This window comes from Psammomys obesus, unplaced genomic scaffold (assembly GCF_907164565.1).
Source record: "Psammomys obesus unplaced genomic scaffold, mPsaObe1.curated_primary_1811, whole genome shotgun sequence".
NCBI lineage: Eukaryota > Metazoa > Chordata > Mammalia > Rodentia > Muridae > Psammomys > Psammomys obesus.
In genome coordinates, this window is record NW_026596051.1 from 26,443,760 (window position 1) to 26,457,553 (window position 13,794).

The 13,794-nt window shown below is 37.2% G+C and overlaps 2 protein-coding genes across 4 annotated transcripts in view; one reads left to right on the forward strand and one right to left on the reverse strand.

The window, feature by feature from the left end:
* Cc2d2a (coiled-coil and C2 domain containing 2A) overlaps positions 1–10,326 on the forward strand; it is a 71,846-nt gene extending 61,520 nt beyond the window's left edge. For all 3 annotated transcript variants that reach the window (XM_055624244.1, XM_055624246.1, XM_055624245.1), the window contains 7 exons: positions 1,171–1,260; positions 2,611–2,724; positions 4,573–4,707; positions 5,249–5,371; positions 6,803–6,861; positions 8,654–8,831; positions 10,084–10,326. In XM_055624244.1, coding sequence (XP_055480219.1) covers positions 1,171–1,260; positions 2,611–2,724; positions 4,573–4,707; positions 5,249–5,371; positions 6,803–6,861; positions 8,654–8,831; positions 10,084–10,272 — 888 coding nt within the window. In that variant the 3' untranslated portion in view covers positions 10,273–10,326. The remainder of the gene's footprint in view (positions 1–1,170; positions 1,261–2,610; positions 2,725–4,572; positions 4,708–5,248; positions 5,372–6,802; positions 6,862–8,653; positions 8,832–10,083) is intronic.
* Positions 10,327–12,865: 2,539 nt separating this feature from the next.
* The window catches only part of Fbxl5 (F-box and leucine rich repeat protein 5), a gene marked incomplete at its 5' end in the record, with an annotated part of 30,413 nt that continues 29,484 nt past the window's right edge, over positions 12,866–13,794 (reverse strand). Inside the window, 1 exon segment of the mRNA XM_055624064.1 lies at positions 12,866–13,652. Within this exon segment, the coding sequence (XP_055480039.1) occupies positions 13,576–13,652 (77 nt within the window).

Here is a 13,794-nt window from a genome sequence, read left to right on the forward strand (position 1 = left end):
TGTGTGTGTGTGTGTGTGTGTGTGTGTGTGTGTGTGTGTGTGTGTGTATGTATGTATGTCTGGTTGTTTTACTGACAATATAGAAAACAAATGGTGGCATGTTTACACAAACTTGAGACAGGTGATGCTTAGAATAAGCATTACAATGCAATGTCCAGATTGAAACCAGATAGTAGAATAGAGAAATCAGCATTTGAATGAACAAGGGTAAATTGTATACATTCCACAAGAACATTATACCAACATTTCCCCCGTTAAGTCCAATAAAAGGCTCCTTTTCTTTCAATTCAATAATTTAAAAATTATGAAAACTCTTAGGTAAAATATACATGTGCAATGTCCTGTCCATGTGTATTTAACAACTTAGGAGAAAATATCTGATTATCCTATCTTTTTTAAAAAATTATTTTTTTTATTAATTACAGTTTATTCACTTTGTATCCCAACTGTAGCCCCCTCCCCACCCCACCCTCCCTCCCACTTCTCCCCCAGTCCACTTATGGAACTCCTCTTCCCCTTCCATCTGATCCTAGTCTATCAGATCTCATCAGGATTGGCTGCATTGTCTTTCTTTGTGGCCTGGTAAGGCTGCACCCCCTTCAGGGGGAGGTGATCAAAAAGCAGGCCACTGAGTTCATGTCAGAGACAGTCCCTGATCCCATTTCTAGGGAACCCAATTAGATGTCCAAATTCTTAAAAGAAAATTTATACAAGTATAAACATTGAAAACCAATAAACATATAAAGTAAATAACCTCCTTAGACATGAATAAAGTGTGACTGATACCACAAAGACCAGACGTGACTCCAATATTCTGTCCCCTCCTTGGAAGAATGGTTGCTTTCAGGACTGGGCTAAGAAAAGTACAGTACAAGATGATGCTACAGAGCCTTGTACCCCCCTCCCCAAATGAGGAAATACAAATGAGAGAAGAAGTGAGGAAGATAAAGATATTTCAAAGGGACAGTAGACCCAGCTTCTTTAAGATAATACATATAACCTTCTGCATGGCTTTAGGAGAGGATTAAGATATTAATGTATTTAGTAAGGGCTTTGTGAATATCAATTTCATCCTATACACATATATGAAACTTCTTTTGAGAAATTAAGTAGGGATGCAGCATTCTATCTTCTTGGAAATCATTTTTAATGTTAATTTTCTTTATACAGGAGCTGGTAGCTCGATACGTGTCCTTGATCCCTTTCTTGCCTGATACCGTTTCATTTGCTGGTATCTGTGACCTGTGGAGCACATCTGATGTGAGTCCTTCTTCCCTGATGTTACTGCCTTAACTGAACATTAGCTAAATGGCTTACATAATCTTAGACTGAATCATTCAGTAGTCATCATAAAAATCTACTTGGCCTGTTAGCAGGATGAGCTAAATTCTGAAATATTTTTCTTCTGGATTCAATTTTATCAAACTTCAGAAGTTAAAGAAAATAAGGGCTGAGGTAATTAAAAATAATTCAGTGGTAAACGCTTACCTAGCAGGTGCAAGGACATAGGTTAGATCACCAGCAACACACCCCTACCACTAAAAGTATTGTTTCAAAGAACGATTCACACAAAGAATGAAAATAACATTTCACCTGTCTTGATTGTGAAACATACTAATATTACATTAATAATATCACAACTTTGCTTAGAAAAAGTCTAAATTTCATTCTGCAATAAGGAACTGCATATTTCTCAATTTGTGGGCTTCCTACAGTATGTCATGTCAGATATAGTCAGTGTACTTCTTGGTTACATTGCACTACGTCAGGGGTCATGGGTGGTAGAAAGCAGAACAAACCTACATCACTACAGGTATTTAGTGTGTTTCTGGATCCCAAGTTGTCTGATGTCTCCATAAAATTTAGCATACACAACTCTCTTTGATGGAAGGTCCTAAATTGGGGGAAAAAATAGTTATACTTTAGCTTTTTTGCTCCCAGTTACATTATGGCAACAAAAATCTTGACATTTTTAGAGGTAAAGATTTTAGGGCCACAAGGGATCTTCTTCTCAAGGGGACACATGAAAATATACAGAGAGGAAAACAGTAACAGCAAAACTAGACTAGGTCACCACCTTGCAGGTGTTACCACCTGATCTTTGCCTCCACCTCTGCATCTGCAAGACTGGATAAGGAAAGTGCAGCCCTCAAAAAGCTGTTCTGAGATCAAGCCAACTATCAACGTAATGCACTTAGAAAATGTTTAGCCCTTGGTGAAAACATGGAAATCTACCATTTCTATCCACTCTGATCAGATTGATTCTAGATATTCATGTCATCAGCATCAATGTTAAAGAAGATATGATATCTACTAAAGAATGAGCGTAGTAACACGATTAGAAAAAGTTTGAAAAATGTCTGATACTTAAGGCACTAATATCAACAAAGACATTAAATTTTATGAGATCTTAATGCAATGGGATGTGCATGCCTTTAATCCCAGTACTGGGAGGAAGGAGCCTGGGGTAAATACTGGGGTAATTGCCAGTTCAGGGCCAGCCTGGGATACAAAGCAAGGTCAGACCAGTCTGAACTACAAAGCAAATAAAATCCTGCATGGTCTTGAAAGAAACAGTCACTATAACATTTTTTTTCTTCTTTTTGTCAGCAATTTCTTGATCTCCTGGCAGGAGATGAAGAAGAGCATGCAGTACTGCTATGCAATTACTTTCTGTCCCTGGATAAGAAGGCATGGCTGGTGATGGGCAATGCGATTCCTGAGGTACGGCCACATCGGGTGCTGTTAAAGAGTGTGGTTATCTAAGCAGATGGTGTCCCTGGACAGGGCTCACTTGCATGACAGTCCTTTGAATTGCTATGAAAGAGGCAGACACAAGACAGAAATATGGCTCAACAGCATACTCAGGGCTCTACTCTTCACTTCAGACTATTTTGGCAAACCTGAACATTATACTATATACAGCCCTACTTAGCTGTACTTTTAATACACACTTCACCCTTGTTCCCTAGTCTCAGTCCCTTGGTAATACCCTGCTAAGGGTGAGGGGAACTGTCTCCCTATTTCTTTTACTGCTGCTAATCTGGGAGGCAGTGGAGGCAGATTATCTACCAGATAAAAACATTAGAATGGTGATAGCTTTGTTTTGCTGTTATTTAACATATTACTAGTTTAAAAATGTAGTGAATCTCAGTGTATTTCTTTTTTTTTTTTAATTTTATTTTTCTTTTTAGTTACATTTTGTTAACTCTGTGTCCCAGCTGTATCCCGCTCCCTCATTCCCTCCCCAACCCCACACTCCTTCCCTGGTCTCCTCCCTGCCCCTTTCCAAGTCCACTGATAGGGGAGGACCTCCTCCCCTTTCATTTGACCCTGTTTTCTCAGGTATCTTCAGGGCTGGCTGCAAAGTCCTCCTCTGTGGCCTAACAGGACTGCTCCTCCCCTGGGGGGGGGGGGGGAGGTCAAAGAGCCTGCCCTTGAGATCCTGTTAGAAATAGTCCGTGTTCCCCTTACTTTGGAAAACTACTTGGTTACTGAGCTACCACGGGCCACATCCGAGCAGAAGTTCTAGGTTATATCCATAGATGGTCCTTGGTTGAGTGTCAGTCTCAGAAAAGACCCTGTGCCCAGATATATTTGGTCCTTGTAGAGCTCCTATCCTTTCCATATCATACTAACTTCCCTTCTTTCATATGATTCCCTGCATCAGTGTATTTCTTAACCACCACAAATACTATCAGCTGGGATACAGTGATTGTGGGTTCAAGGTTAAATGTTCATGTGGATGTAGCAGCTCCTTTAAAGTGGTGTCTTAAAAGAGACCATGATGCTCTGGAGTCCTTGGGATTCATATCCCCTGAGTTATCACCTAGTAGGACAAGATAAGGCAAGCAAGGCATGGGCCTCTCTTCAAGTTCAGTGATCCTCAGCAAATGGTTACAACACCAGGAGAAATCACACATCAGCAATAATGAGGGCTCACTGAGTAAAAGAATCCATAATATATGAGTATTCCAAGTAGGAAGTCAATGTCCTTTATCAACAGTTTGGTATATATCCCTCCTAATCTATGTGTTTATGTAACTGTGTATCAAAGCTATGTGACTTTAATAGGAACTGAGAAAGTACTGGCATACGCAGCTTTCTGAAGGCTCAGGTGGCAACTTGACTGGCTCTGCAAAGAGTCCCACTAACTAGAGTTCTTCAGCAAGCTTTCACATGTACTGACTGGGCAAGACAAGTACTAGCTTTGATCACTGAACTATACTAGTATCAAAACCAAGATTTTTGAAAAATATTTTAACTCCATTAGCTATAAAATTTAAAAGCAGAGGTCCAACTAAAATGAAGAATAGTTTCTGGGGTTGGAGAGATGGATCAGCAGTTACTCACTACTCTCACAGAGGACCCAAGTTCAGTTCTCAGCACCCATGTTGTGTAACTCACAGCACCCTCCTCTTGAGGCAGATACACGCAGAGACACACACACAAAGAGAACAATCATATACAAACACGAGAGAGAGCAATCATTTTTTAAAAGAATTCTGTAGACTACTAATGACCTTATTTTATAATTAATTGAAGAATATTTTAATGGCTATTTCTTTTCAGGGTCCAACTGCCTATGTGCTAACTTGGGAGAAAAATTATTATTTAATATGGAACCCCTGCAGTGGACATTGTTATGGACAATTTGATACATTCTGCCCCTTGAAAAGCGTAGGCTGTTTAATTGGTCCTGATAATGTGAGTATTACCATTTCTTCATATATGAGTGTTTTTCAAGCTGACCAATTTTTTAATATATTTTATATAGGTAAAGGCTGTAAATAAGTTTGTAGAAATAATAAAATAGCTGGCCACTTTAACAAGTCCTAAATTAAACTTGTAAGTAGTCACCTAACCTTCAGGAGCAGTACAGAAATTTATAAAAATAAAAACAACCAAAAACTAAAATTCAGACTTGGAGGATCTAATTTCTTAACTGCTGAGCCATCTCTCCAGCTCCTGGAAGATCCAATTTCTATCCTGGCTCTATCTTGTTTGCTTTCCACAAGAGAGCTTACAAGGCACCATCCCTTCTGTCAAAGCAAATTTGTTACCTGAGAAGACTGGGTTTCATTTTTTTTTTTTTAACTTATATTAAACTTTACATAGAAACTTAAAATTTAAAGGAAAAATTGCAGCCTGTGTAGATCTTTGCTTTCTTCACTGCCTATCCCTATATCAGACATATACACATCTGTGTACTTATCTACTAACATATATCCTAATGTATTTTTTTTAGATTTGGTTTAATATTCAACACCATGACTCGCCTCTACGGATAAATTTTGATGTCACAAAGCCCAAACTATGGAAATCTTTTTTTTCACGAAGCCTTCCATATCCTGGCCTGTCCAGTGTTCAGGTATAATTCTATTAGTAGCCAAATGTGGATAGAGATATGAAATCTTTACACAAAGTAACTACATAGTTCTTGGCCCTTAATTCTACTCCTAGTTAATTTAATAAATTTATACAAAAGATTGGAAATATTTTTTTAACTTGAGACAAATTTACATGAATAAACATACATCCACAAATACAATAACTGGTATACACATTTTAGACATATTTGAAAGTTGTTTTTTTAAATAAAGGAAGTACATAACTTAAACAGAATAACAAAATACTGTTAAAATTTGTTTTTTAATGTTGGTGTTAATTCACTAAATTGATGTAACTGCTAAGGATGAAATCAAACTACAGTCTACTCATTGGTGGCTCAGAAAATTAACCTCAGAGTCTGACAAGTAGATTCCAATTGGTAAGCATGAATATTATTTAATATCTTTGGATGGACAGACAGATACACACACATACACACACACACACACACATACACACACACACACACACACACACACACACACACACACAAAAAAAAGAAATTTGGTCTGTAATATAAAGAACCATTTTCACCATGGCGGAACTCTTTCACACAGTTTTACATTGCTCTTGAGAAATCTCACCTTGGAGAAGGTAGTCACAGGAATGCAATCTGAGGTAGCTTAAAACTGGAACAATAGGTGCCAAATCATACTACATAATATAATACTTTGTAGCAGTCAAATGATTGCCTTAACAATCTTAGCACTGTAAAACTCTTGTTTAGCCTTAATACAATGTAAAAGGATGAAAAAGAAAGTTACATGTACATAAAATAAAGCTCAAATTTAGAAAACATGCAAAACAATGCAGACTTTCTAAGAATACATGGACCTGTAGTAAAATCATAAACACATTGTATTAGGTCACTTACTTTAACTTACTACAATGTAAACAGAACATGGACTTTCTTTATGGCCATATACTTATGACCATCACTTGTGAAGCACTCAGTAAGTCCTCAGTATTAGTTGAATGAAAGCTCTACACAGACTTTCCGTTCATGGTCACTTGTGTGGCAAGAAGGAATGACAAAACATTGTAACTTGTGACACTTCCTTTACCCTTAGTTCTATATCCCTTGCCATCTCTTAGACGGTGCTTTCTTACTCAGTCTCAAAATTTAGTACTTAAAAAACAACAGGAGCAGGGACAATAACTGGTAAGTCAATAGCACTTGTTGCTCTTTCAGAGGACCTACCTAGGTTCAGTTCCAGCATACACATGGCAGCCGACAACCATCTATAACTATAGCTGTAAGAGCTCTGACACCTTTTTCTGACCTCTGTGGAATTTAAAATAAATTTAGAAAATTAATTAATTTAGAAAATGAATAAATTAAAAATACATTTAGAAAAGAAATGCCTATTCAAATTAACTGTAGAGGCTTACTGAACTTTCTCTTTTATAGCCTGAAGAGCTAATTTATCAACGCACAGACAAAGCAGCTGCTGCTGAGCTACAGGACAGGTAACAAAATACCCATAAATCCACAGGCAATTCATCACTAGAATCATAATAACAAACCTGAAACTCTCAGCTTGGCTCAATATGAAATATCATGGTAGGTAAGACTTTTTGTCTGGAGACAGGAAATGCAAATATGATGTTTAAATCCTATGGCTCAAATGAGGCATCAGCATAAACATGTGACATATAGGGGTGACCACTTAACAGGCAGTTCTCCAAAGACTATCTCAGATTAAAGCTTAACCCCCTGTAATTATGGGACTTGTTGCACTCAGGATAGTCCTCGGCTTAAAACTGCCTCTTACGTCCAATTAGTGGCTTGTTGGACTTCATCTGGTTTGTGAATCTAACCCATAGAAAAGGCTCATTAAAGCCTGTGTGAGTCTTTGTAATTCCAGTAATACTGTTCAACTTAACTTGCTCTTCCTGTTTCAGAAGTATGAGAACTGTTCCGAGTGGTCCACATACTCGTTAAATGTTAAAGTGGGCTTCTGACACCAGACAGACGATTCAATTTCAAAGTGTCTGCTTCATTCCCATTCAGTGACATCTGTGAAGAACAGTTTGTCAAATTAAACAAGATTAAAGACATTTTGATGCATTATTGCTAGGAGCACTAATCTACTATGTTTCTCCATAAGGACTTTGTGTGGGATCTCCATCTGGAGCAGTGGCTCTCAACTTTCCTAATGCTGTGACCCTCCTTTTAATGCAGTTCATGTTGAAGTGAACCCCACCATAAAATTATTTTCATTGCTACTTCATAACAGTGATTTGGCTACTGTTAGGAATCATAACATGTTTTCCAGTGGTCTTAGGTGACTCCTGTCAAAAGGCCATTCAATCCCCAAAGAGGTCAGCACTTACAGGTTGAGAACTGATTTAGAAGAACCAATCTACAACCCTGAATCTCATCTAACAGCTTCAGCATATTATTGACTCGACTCACCGATTTCATTTTTAAAGTGTTTGACAGTCCAACCATAATTTTTTACTCAGTCCATCATAAAATCCAAAGATTATGTGTTCAGTGCTTTAAAAAAAAAAAAAAAAAAAAAAAACTGGTCCTATGGCTACTGAGCAAGGGGAAGCTGTGAGGATCTCTCAACCTGTGCTTAAGATATTCAAGAGGCTTCGGAATCAGCGGTTTTAACTTGAATGCCACTCTGTTGCCTTAACTCAAGTCATTTATTCTACTGCAAACTGTCTCGTGAATAAAATTATCCCCTACAGCAAAGCATTTTTGTTAGAGATCACTCAAAATGTATAAAAGACATCACTGTGCCTAATAAATAATGGCAGTCTGTTTATACTTCATAGCCTATAAATCGAATGCAATGATGGTATTTCAAAGGCAACTTTAAAAACTATTACGAATAAGTTTTATAAAATTAATAGAATGCATTAAGAACTTTGTAAATATTTGAGATTCCCAACACAGTAAAAACCTTATGTCTGGATCTAATTTACCTGTTTAATACATTATCAACGAATAGAAAGGTAAATATTTTAGAATAAAAAAGTCTTGTTGAATGTATTTAATTTGGCTAGCTCTGTGTCATCAGAAGCATTGTATTCTTTATCCTGTCTGCATCAATTTTCTGTTGCACTGCATATAATCTCCAAGAACAAGGATCACTCACAAGTAGCTGTTAATCTTTAACCTGGAAAACACTACTAGCAAAACTGCATGTGAGCATTCATCTGAACCCCATGCTGCACACAAATTTTACATTTTCAACGTGGAGAATATTAAATAACAAAAATTAATTAGCTTATATTTTACGAACAGGATTGAAAAAATATTAAAAGAAAAAATCATGGACTGGAGGCCACGCCATCTAACTCGATGGAACAGGTACTGTACCTCCACCTTGCGCCACTTCTTGCCTCTGCTGGAAAAGAGCCAAGGAGAAGAGATAGAAGACGACCACAGGGCAGAACTGCTGAGGCAGCTGGGAGACTACAGGGTAAGTGCAAGTTTCATAAAATGACCAATGGTTTTTTTCATTTCCAACTGGAAGTTACCCAGTAATCATTTGTGGGGATCAAACTACACAAACTCATGAAGCACATGCATGAGGTAACACACACACACACACACACACACACACACACACACACACACACACAGTGATTGGATGTTTTAAAACTCAATCATTATCCTATCAATGAGACAGTATGAAAAACAGCACTTTCTAGGAAATGTATCCTAAGTAACAAATAAAAACACCTGGCTAAAGTATTAAACTCAACTGCAAACAAAGGTGAAAATAAACACCTTTGGTTAAGTTTTCAGTGTATTTTTGTTTTGTTGATTATTTTTCAAAACAGAGTTTTTCTTTGTAGCCCTGGCTATCCCGGAACTCTGTAGACCAAGCTGGCCTTGAACTCAGAGATACACCTGCCTATGCCTCCTGAGTGCCGGGAATAAAGGCATTCTGTGCCGCCACCACCACCACCAGGCTTAAGGGTGTAATTTTATGATTGATTTTTAAATAAGTTTTCACTAATAAACTATGTATGCTGTCTGTTGGTGGTTTGTCCTATGTATCATGTCTTATAACTGAGTAATAAAAAAGACAATTTCATAATTAGCGTAAGATAAACAGAATGAAAGCCAAAATGAATGAGTCACTAAGATAAATGCAGAACAACTAACTTACCAGAACGTTTTTTCAGTTAATCATAGTAACCTTCAACAGTGGAAAATTGTTCCAGTTCTCTGCAAGTCTTCCCTCCCCTCTCTTTGACCTCCTTCATGTGGTGACATCCTTGGGCAGGCTTCATTCATAAAAACAAATACTAGAACAAGTCCAAGAACACATCTGCACACACTGCCAAAGTAAATGAGAGCATCTATATCACTGCCCATAGCAAATATCCAAAGACTCACTGTGATCACATGCCCAGACCTATAAACTAATCTTTGTGTCTAGACTGGAATGCATTGATTAGCTATACCTGGGTCTATGTACATGGGCCATGTACTAAGGGCTAAGAGAAATAGGAACAATGAATGACTGGTGATAATAATTATTAATGTTAGTAACTAAAACAAAAATATTAAACCATCTTTATTTATATGTTAACATATAGTAAACAGAAACAAAATAATCCCATGAACCTAAAGGTTTAATATTAAGAATTATATAAATTATATATGGAAAATTTCTTTTTCTTCAAACTACTTAAAAGTACAAATGTGTTCTTTCTCCTCAGTTCTCTGGATTTCCTCTTCACCTGCCTTATTCTGAAGTGAAGCCTTTGGTTGAAGCTGTATATAGTACTGGAGTACATAATATTGATGTTCCTAATGTTGAATTTGCTTTAGCTGTATATATCCACCCTTATCCAAAAAATGTTTTGTCTGTTTGGATCTATGTTGCTTCCCTTGTACGTAACAGGTAATTTTCCAATGTGCTTTTTATATCACCTAAAGACTATTACTATATACATTTTAAATTATCATGAAATTAAAAATTATTTTGAATAAAATTATCTATTTTCAAACTGTGTAACCCTGCTATAGTCTGTCTCATGACACTATGACCCAAAACTCAATTGAGACTATGAGCACTAGCGTTTAGATTTCAGCATGAGTACCCTTCACTTCCTTCTGTCCAGAAGAATGGCAACCTCAACACCAATACCTAGTAAGTTAATTCTTTACAACTTGGCGAGGGGGACAAGGAAAAACTCTGTAGCATCAAAATTTGCAAATGCTGGGTTGTCTCATAAAATTAATGTTACAAAAAACAAGGCAAAGCACGGCCAATAAAACAATATAAATGTCAAAGGAATTTTAAAAACAAAAAAACCAAAGTATGGCTATAGATTGAAAATCTACATCCCACCTTATACCCTTGCCCCTGTACAACTGGAACCCACACACTCAGGTCCATGCACTATGGAGCATGCTCCCCCCAACCTTCACACACACACACACACACACACACACACACACGCACAAGGTGGCTGGCAGAAGTTTTGGGAGATATTAAGTGTGTAAATATGTGTACTGTTCTGGAAAGAGGTATGCAAAACAGGAATACCTAAATCAGGACTTCTCGAATTCTATTTGTGGAAAGCTGTTCTATATGTTATAAGATGTTTAATAGCAAGGGCTAGAGAGAGGGCTCAGCAGTTAAGGGCACTTGCTGCTCCAGGTTTGATTCCCAGCACCCACATGGCAATTCATAAACACCCTTAACTGCATTGTCCTTTTTTTTTTTTTACCTCTACAGGCACTGAACACACAGGGTGTACATACATGCATTTAGGCAAAACCCATAAAATGCAATGTAAAAATCTAATAAAAATTTTAAGGTATATAACAGCCTACCTGGCCTCCAACCACTAGCTGCTCCAGTTTTGAGTTCTCCTCAATCATTACATTTCCTAATGCCCAATCAACTCTTAAGAGAGAATGACCTCCAACTGAGAACACAGATGGGGCTTTCAAAGACAAAAGAGACCAACTATCCACTTTAACCCTTGCTTTAATTGACACATCCCTCTACTAAGTTACATTGCAATTATGTTTTGTCTCTGCTCTGCTGCCCTCATATGAACTCACTTGGACAATTCCCTGACAGGCGTAGTAAGAAGATGAACTATGTATAACCCTAGTTGTGCCGTACTACCTGGGTAATCATGGGCAGGTTAGTCATTTCCTTTCCCCATGAGGATGCAGAGAATGACCATATCACCCCTTCTACGGCAGTGTGAGCCTTATAAAAGCCAGCACATGTGAAGCGCAACACTGGCCTTGCATTTAACACCTAAAGTCTAGCAGGTGCTGTGATGCAATTTACAGGAGTGCTACACTATTCTCAAAAGGACACCAATCACAAAATCCCAAATAAACTGAAACCAAGTATCATGTTAAACTATCCCCTATATTAAGAATGAAAAACAAGACGTGTACATTGAAATAAAAAAAACTTCCGTTACTTACAATTTCAGGAAATCAGCTGTTCAAAATTACTTATTAAAGATAACATCTAAGACTACAGAAAAAATAAACCCCCCTATAAGCTATACTGTTTTCTGATTACCTGAAGGATAGGCCTTAGTCTTCTCTTGATGACTCAAGGCCATTGTACTGTGCAATTTCAAGTTAAGAGTGAGAAAATGAAGGATAAATTTACACGAGACCCATTCCTGGGGAATTTTCAGTTTATTTTCTCAAAATGGTACCTGCTATCAGCTTCACAAAAAAGCTTTATTAAGCACTATGAGAAATAAACACAGTAACTATAGTAGATCTTACAACAGTCAAACATCTGACTGGACTCTATGTTCAATTTCTTTTCACATTCTCAAAGAATGAGATACTGTTTTTCCTCCTGTACATACCTACAGGAGGAAGCTAACTGCAGTGTCCACAAAAACTTGAAGACTGCATCACAGGGGTGACAAACTCAAAATGTTAAGATTGCTTCCTTTTACATCTGTTCAGCCCTATACCAAATTTGTAGGGTTCTATTTTGTTTTCAAATGATAACAGTAATGGAATCAGACTAAAAACACTTGACAGCAGGGTGATACTTGAGAATGCCAGCAGATACACCAGTGTTTAACTCAAATTGTTCCAGAAATTCCTCCAACTATGTTCCCATTTGTAACTCTTGTTCATCATCAGACACACTGAAACAGTTATCCATTAGCCTGAGCTGAACCTGCTACCTACAGTTATGACTGCCTAGCTCTGCTCCTTTCCAAACAGGCAGAAAATACTTAGAGCCACAAAGAAGCTGACTCAAAATTACATCCTCCTTCCTTTAAATGCTTTGTTTGCACTTAACAAGAAGAAGGAAAAAAAAAAAAAAAAAGAGGCTGGGAACTATTTTCTCCTTCACAATTATAATTAATTTCAAATGAAAATTTAACTCAATAATATTTAGTATCGAAAACTGTTAATGTGTCAAAGTTGTAGTTTTATGAACACTCAAAAAACAAATTTGGTTTGAGATTTAAAATAAAGTCACAACACGAGATATTGATCGGTAAACTTCTCAAAGTAGATTTTATTTATACATTTCTTCAAACAATTGTGGAATTTTTAAAAATCCCTCCCAAATTCGACAGTTTAGGGACAGCAGCGGAACCAGGTGTCTAAAGCAAATACAAATAGACTGGTGCTTTGCTGGCTCACTGAGCTAACACCAAGAGGCCAATTTATTCTATAATCTTAAAGAATCCTGCTCCTAAGTGTGTTTGAATTGGCCCCTGAGAATTGTTCAAATAAAGAAAATGTTAGGGAAAAAAGATCCATTCCTAAAATGTTCAGTCTTTGAAAATAAATTTCAGAAACCTATTATTTGAAAGTATCTGCAAAACTTGGTACAGTGTTTACACATAAGAGAGCCAATAACCCCCAATGACTAAAATGCAAAATAATCTAAAAATACTTTAAATAGCATAGCATTAGTGATGTTCTGTTTAAAGCATTTCATTTAAAAGAAACCGGAAAGAATGTCCTCACCCTAACAAAAATCCTAATCCTTTTCTAAAACAAAAATATATTTGCAAAGAAAAACAACACTGTACAGTTCACTGCTAAATTAACTTTCTGAGACTGTAAGAAATGGGGCCAAAACAAGACACACCAAAAATGCGGTTGTTAACACAAGAAATGTGCTATAAGTAAAGTGCATGAAAGGAAGCCTGCTCAGCTAAATGAAGTAGACAAAGGTCAGAAGTCAAGGGTCATTCGCCAGAGCGGCAGCAGGCTCGAAAACCACACTGCAAATTCTGGCATCCACTGGCGGTGTCAGCATGAGGACCTGTATGAAAGTAAAAAATATGTGAAAGGAGGAATTTCACGGAGATTATGCAAAAACAGCTCTGCTTATTAATCTAACGCTGTGTTTTACTAGCAGTTCACTGACATCACACAAGTAAAGCCTTATAGCAAATGCAATAAAA